The sequence below is a fragment of the Oncorhynchus tshawytscha genome, linkage group LG02 (assembly GCF_018296145.1).
Source record: "Oncorhynchus tshawytscha isolate Ot180627B linkage group LG02, Otsh_v2.0, whole genome shotgun sequence".
Classification (NCBI taxonomy): domain Eukaryota; kingdom Metazoa; phylum Chordata; class Actinopteri; order Salmoniformes; family Salmonidae; genus Oncorhynchus; species Oncorhynchus tshawytscha.
The window spans coordinates 39,353,921-39,360,944 of record NC_056430.1 but is presented as its reverse complement, the minus strand read 5'-3'; the positions used below and the strand labels follow the sequence as shown (position 1 = coordinate 39,360,944).

General features: G+C 42.8%; 1 protein-coding gene across 2 annotated transcripts; it reads right to left on the bottom strand.

Moving 5' to 3' along the window:
• Nucleotides 1–274: 274 nt before the first annotated feature.
• On the bottom strand, nucleotides 275–6,661 carry pnp4a (purine nucleoside phosphorylase 4a). Of its 2 annotated transcripts, XM_024374961.2 has the most exons (6): nucleotides 6,458–6,661; nucleotides 5,032–5,195; nucleotides 4,244–4,347; nucleotides 1,783–1,958; nucleotides 1,330–1,520; nucleotides 275–1,031 (listed from the first exon to the last, which is right to left on the bottom strand). In XM_024374961.2, exons 1-6 carry the CDS (start codon nucleotides 6,472–6,474, stop codon nucleotides 814–816), a joined length of 870 nt encoding a protein of 289 aa, XP_024230729.1. In that variant the 5' UTR covers nucleotides 6,475–6,661; the 3' UTR covers nucleotides 275–813. The 2 variants fall into 2 exon arrangements, with proteins under 2 accessions (XP_024230729.1, XP_024230719.1); XM_024374951.1 differs by lacking the exon at nucleotides 6,458–6,661 and having other exon boundaries at nucleotides 5,032–5,218.
• Nucleotides 6,662–7,024: the final 363 nt, after the last annotated feature.

Here is a 7,024-nt window from a genome sequence, read left to right as displayed (position 1 = left end):
AACATACTGTGAATCTTGTGTAAATTATGTATTCGGCTACAGGAAAATTACATAACACAATTCTTTCAGAATTCAATGCTTTTTTATTTGATAAAACATTTTGTCTGTGCAAAACGTTGACTAACAATATACAATTGAAATAGATTGTACTTTACATGAATGAAACCACCATATAAATACATAAATATAAATGTGCACAATTATATGAATCTATGTAATTATCTGAATATGTGACATTGATTTGTAATACATAATAATGAATCCTGAATAGAGCTGCATTATAATATTTCACTTTTATTATCTGTGAACAAGTATTAGCACACAATTGTGGATAGAAAGATTAGTTAATACAGCTGAAAAATAATAAGTTAAGTTGTCAATTTGAGAGTGCCGGTTTTTCACACCAAATACAAATATACCACAGTTAAACCTCAGTAGTGATATCACAAAATACAAATGAGAGTATTTTGATTTAACCTATTTGTTTACTAGGCAAGTCAGTTAAGAATAAATTCTTATTTACAATGACGGCCTAGGAACAGTGCCTTGTTCAGGGGCAGAACGAAAGATTATTACCTTGTCAGCTCGGGGATTCGATCTAGCAGACTTTCAGTTATTGGATTCTTGTTATGCATCCGAAACGGGCACCCTATAGTGCATTACTTATAGGGAATAGGGTGCAATGGGCTCTGGTCGAAAGTAGTGCACTAGGGAATAGGGTGCCATTGGCCAGGTCGCTGTTGAATGTTTTCATCATGATGAGCGAATTCGAAAGGTTTCGGTGTAGCTTTGCATCTTGCTGCTCTCTTCAGTTCAAGTCGTGTTGTTGTTGATGTCCATCCGGCTGACCAGCTCTGTGACCAGCATCTGCAGCGTTTGTGAGCGCAGCTTGCTGACCTCCAGTACAGCTTCGTGGTTGACAGACTCTGTGTCATTGTAGCTCTTCACCACCTTGTTGGTGATGAGAGAGAGGCCGAACACCCTCATGCCACAGTGGGTGGCTACCACCACTTCTGGTGCTGTGCTCATTCCTATGAGGAGGAGAGAAGCGGAGACAAGGAAGATGAACACCTGCTGCTACTCACATAATATTATAATGCATTAGAATGGGCACCTAGATTTTTATGAACGGACAATATTATTATGTACAAAGCACACCTCAGATGTCTGAGCAGATTTTGCCCCAAAATTATATCCTATCATGGCACCAATCACCAACCACTTTAATAAACAGATCGATCTAGAATGCATTATTGGCAAGAGAGCAAAAAAACGATATGGGACCAGGCTAGAATCTCTCTGGGAGTGAACAAGCTCTAGTTCTCTCACCCACGGCGTCCACCCCTAGTCTGTGAAGGAGTCTGGCCTCTGCGATGCTCTCGAAATTGGGACCTCCCACCATACAGTAAACCCCTTCCTGGACAAACTGAGAGACGCCCATGCTTTTACAGAGGTCAAAGGCTATCTTCCGCAGGTCCTTGTCATACACACCAGACATGGGAGGGAACCGGGGACCAAACCTGGTCAACACAAGACAACAATGTTCAAATTCAAGAATTGTGATGAATATGAATGTGAATGTCCATCTATGAAGCGGAATAAAGCACACCAATCAATGATGGGCTCTATTGCAGCATGTAGGCTCCTGAACCACAGCACTGAAGGGTCACAAAGCACCAAAGGCCTGTTGGAGTTGTTTCTGGTATTTCGGAATCGTTTGTGGTATTTAGTAAGTAGGACCTAGTGAGAACCACTGACACTAGACTAGAGGATCTCACTCACTTGTCATCATTGGGTCCGTTGAGGGGATTGAGCCCAGCCAGACCAGGGAAGTTGATATGATCTTTGATGATCATGATGTCCCCAACCTGGTAGCTGTCTGCCAGCGAGCCTGCTGCATTGGTTACTATCAGGGTCTCCACCCCCAAGAGCTTAAATACCCGCACGGGAAAGGTAGTCTGTGTGACAGTGGGAGAGAGACAGAGAGAGAGAGATGTTTGCTCTGATATTTGCACATCGTTATAACACCATAATATGACATTTGAAATGTCTCTATTCCTTTGAAAATTTTGTCAGTGAAATGTTTACTGTTCATTTTTTTGTTTATTTCACTTTTGTGTATTATCTATTATACTTGCTTTGGCAATGTAAGCACTGCATGATTGCACAGACAAGTCTTCAAATGAGTGGATTCGGCTATTTCAGACACACCCGTTGCAAACAGGTGTATAACATCGAGTACACAGCCATACAATCTCCATAGTCAAACATTGGCAGTAGAATGGCCCATACTGAAGAACTCAGTGACATTCAACGTGGCACCGTCATAGAATGCCACCTTTCCAACAAGTCATTTCATCAAATTTCTGCCCTGCTAGAGCTGTCCCGGTCAACTGTAAGTACTGTTATTGTGAAGTGGAACACTCTAGGAGCAACAACGGCTCAGCCGCGAAGTGGTAGGCCACACAAGCTCACAGAACGTGACCACCGTGTACTGAAGAGCACAGCGCATACAAGTAATCTGTCCTCGGTTGCAACACTCATTACCGAGTTCCAAATTCTGGAAGCAACGTCAGCACAAGAAGTGTTCATCGGGAGCTTCATGAAATAGGTTTCCATGGCCAAGAAGCCACACACAAGCCTAAGATCACCATGCGCAATGCCAAGCGTCGGCTGAAGTGGAGTAACGCTTGCCGCCATTGGACTCTGGAGCAGTGGAAACGTGTTCTCTGGAGTGATGAATCACGCTTCACCATCTGGCAGTCCGACATACAAATCTGGGTTTGGCGGATGCCAGGAGAACGCTACCTGCCCGAATGCATAGTGCCAAATGTAAAGTTTGGTGGAGGAGGAATAATAGTCTGGGGCTGTTTTTCATGGTTCGGGCTAGGCCCCTTAGTTCCAGTGAATGCTACAGGTTACAATGACATTCTAAATGATTCTATGCTTCCAACTTTGTGACAACAGTTTGGGAAAGGGCCAAGTGGAAGCAATTCCTCGCAGCAATGTTTAAACATCTAGTGGAAAGCCTTCCCAGAAGAGTGGAAGTTGCTATAGCAGCAAAGGGGGGACCAACTCCATATTAATGCCCATGATTTTGGAATGAGATGTTTGACAAGCAGGTGTCCACATACTGGAGCCAATAAAGCCCTTTGAACTGAACTGAATTGAATTGAGAGATAGAGAGAGAGATGATGTGATGAATAAAGGTAGAGAGTTAAACTCAAAACAAGGTGCAATACAGCACAGCTTCAGTAAGCCTAAAGTGGGTCTACATATCCCCTTGAGTAACTGCCTGAGCCCAGAGCCGACTTCATAAAACCTGGAGTTATGCAAGAAAGACAATAGCAGCATTGAATGGCGTAATGTTGAATTAGCGTGCAAGTGAATTAGCCATGTGATGCAGGTCAACGTGATCACCCGAGGTCAGATGCTGTGACTCATTGGGTGCATCTCAAATGGTGCTTATAGTGCACTACCATATGGCCTCTGGTCAATAGTAGTGTATTTGGGGCACAGTCATAGACTCTCTCGTGCTAACAGTTAGCTCCAACAGTACACTAATATCTAAGAATTCACAACAATACACACATCTGGTGAGTGAGTGAGTTAGTGAGTGAGTGGGTTGGAGGTCAGCCAACCACTGCCTCCCAGTGAGTGATCAGCAGCCCCAGTCACATGGGCCTCATATGCTGCAGATTACTCCCAAGCCAGAGCCCAATAGAGAAAGGAAGACAGATCAGCTACCCTACCAGCTGCTGTTTCATAACCAGATTAGAGTTCCTCAAGTCCCAGGCATGCCCTGTTCATTGGAACCCTTGACTCATAGCCTTTCCGTCACTTTGGATCCTAAATTATGTTGAAATGCAACACAGCATGTCAAAATCATCTAAACAGTAAAACAAATACAGAGCTGTGGGAGAGTGTTGAGTCCCACTGTTTCTCATAGCCTTCAAAGATCCTGATGAAGACCTGGCAGGACTAATGCTTTTAATTTTAAAATAATAATACACATGTCTGCAAGAAATAACTATTATAATATTAGTTCTTTCTCTAGTGTTTCTCTAGAATCGTGTCCTTTAATGGTATTTACCCTGGGTCAAATGAGAGCAGGATATTAGAATGGTGTGTTTCTTGGTACTAATATTACAGTGACTAAGTTACAGTGACAGTCTGTTTAGGGGATGTGGGATGTGCATTAACACTTGTTTCTCAATACTTACCACTGTGATCTGGTACTGACCTTACAGAGTGAGTGTCCCTCATACATGTGGAAACGTCCCTGCATGCAAACACACGTCTTCCCTTTCAGCTCCCCAAACACCAGTCTCCCAGCGTGTCCTTGCACTGTGAAGCCATGCACACGCACACGCACACACACACACACACACACACACACACACACACACACACACACACACACACACACACACACACACACAAGCAAAGTCAGTTGTTACATAAACTACAGTTCAAAAACACACCTTTAACAACGCTGTTAAACTTCTTCCCTATGTTTAAAGTTTAATGCTGGTTTATTGACATTACAAAGGTTCCAAGTTAGGATGGCCATTTGTCAGGATGGCCAAAGTGGTCAGCATAGCCATTTGTGGTGTGTTAGGTTGATTGTGTTGATCGTTAATATTATACTGCATGCTACAATCTTATTGTAACAGGTAGCCTAGCGGTTAAGAGAGTTGGGCCAGTAACAGAAAGGTGGAAAATTCTACCATGGTGGAATATTCTACCATTCTGCCCTTTACCCCCAACAACAACTGTTCCCTTTGCGCCAATGATGTCGATTAAGGCAGCACCGTGCACCTCTCTGATTCAGTGGGTTGGGTTAAATGCGGAAGACACATTTCGGTTGAATGCATTCCCTTCCCAATCAATGTACTGTATGTTACACAAACTTCTGTCACTGGTAATGTCAATATTCCCGGCCCCCAACTCTCTCTTTCTACATCTCTCCATTTCTTTCTCTCTCTATCTCACCATCTCTCTATCTATTTACCTTTCACTTTCTCTCACCTGTGCTCTGTGGGAACCCAGGGATGTCGGAGTAGGGGAAGGAGTCCTGGCACTTGAGAGCGTCAGCTAGCATGCCCAGTCCGGAGCCACAGATGATGGCCACTTTTGGCCGGTGCTGCGTCTGAGACAGGAGCCAGCTGGCTGTCTTCTGATAGTCATCATAACTGAGGGAGGAAGTGGAGAACATTGTGACTCACACTGTCTAGAGGGAGCTCTGGGGACAATAACTATCCTGTCTAGAGGGAGCTCTGAGTAAAATAACTATCCTGTCTAGAGGGAGCTCTGAGTAAAATAACTATCCTGTCTAGAGGGAGCTCTGGGAAAAGTAACTATCCTGTCTAGAGGGAGCACTGGGGACAATAACTATCCTGTCTAGAGGGAGCTCTGGGGACAATAACTATCCTGTTTAGAGGGAGCTCTGGGAAAAATAACTATCCTGTTTAGAGGGAGCTCTAGGAAAAATAACTATCCTGTTTAGAGGGAGCTCTGGGTAAAATAACTATCCTGTTTAGAGGGAGCTCTGGGAAAAATAACTATCCTGTCTAGAGGGAGCTCTGGGAAAAATAACTATCATGTCTAGAGGGAGCTCTGAGTAAAATAACTAGCCTGTCTAGAGGGAGCTCTGGGAAAAATAACTATCCTGTCTCGAGGGAGCACTGGGGACAATAACTATCCTGTCTAGAGGGAGCTCTGGGGACAATAACTATCCTGTTTAGAGGGAGCTCTGGGAAAAATAACTATCATGTCTAGAGGGAGCTCTGGGAAAAATAACTATCCTGTTTAGAGGGAGCTCTGGGAAAAATAACTATCCTGTTTAGAGGGAGCTCTGGGAAAAATAACAGTCCTGTTTAGAGGGAGCTCTGGGTAAAATAACTATCCTGTAACGGTCCCCTCGCTGACAATTTGGTTCCAGTACAAAAAGGGGTATATTTTAAGTCAAAAAGTCTTGTATGTTGCATTGTGAATGTTCACATACTGGAATGTCTTGCAATCCAGACCACATGTGATTGTACTTAACATATATTAATGGTGTATAACACAGGGTTAGTGAGGGTCAATTAGAACTGAAGTCATTCAATTCAGGAAATTATTTGAATTGATGATTAGAAAATGTAAAAGCTTTAAAAAAAATGCTTCTCCTTTTCACTTTTATTGAGAAGTCATTGTATATCATATACTTAGATACATTTCTTTCAGTATGAGTGAGATATTCTGTTGTCTGTCAGACCATAAGGGTTGCCTTACAGAAATTCATATTGCCATAAAACTGCCGAAGAGGTATTAATTTGTCTAACCTAAGCGGTAAGGATCTCCATAACCACATAAGAGATAGATATACTTATAAGAGATCGATTTAATCCTGTAAAAAAAAGAATATGGACACGGAAAACGCAATGAAAAAGTCAAGAGAAAAGCAATGACTTACCAGATCTGATCTTTCATTTTGAAGGTTATGTGGTTGAAATAGGTCTTGCCCAATGATGTAGGTCTTAAAACACAGCCCGATGTTGATGCTGTGATATTTGTTAAGATGTGGGATCTTCCCCTAAATGATATAACGGAGTACTAGGTATAGACACTGCCGTATAGACACTGCTGTATAGACACAGTGTTGTGTGAATGTTACAGTCTCTTTGGCTGCAGTTAAATAGACTCTGTGACAGTTCCAGAGTAGTCACATGGTCCCTGATTGGTCATAACCCTGCCATGGCCAATGGAATTAACAAATAAAATGCTCTCTAGTAGAGAGGTGTGTCATTGAGTTGTGTGCGTAAGGGCCAAATTATATTGAAGCTCCACATTGAGTCACTTTGCTCCTGTATAATTCCTTTGGCTCTGTTTTGTGTCAAGCCTGTCTGTGTAATTCTGAGTTAAGATGGTGATGCTGTTCACGTTTTGTGTTCCCCTCCTAATCAGATTTTGTAGTGGACCTGCTAAAGTTATAGTCTGGCTAATACCTAACTCTCACAGACTCCTTGCGCTGTGAGTCACG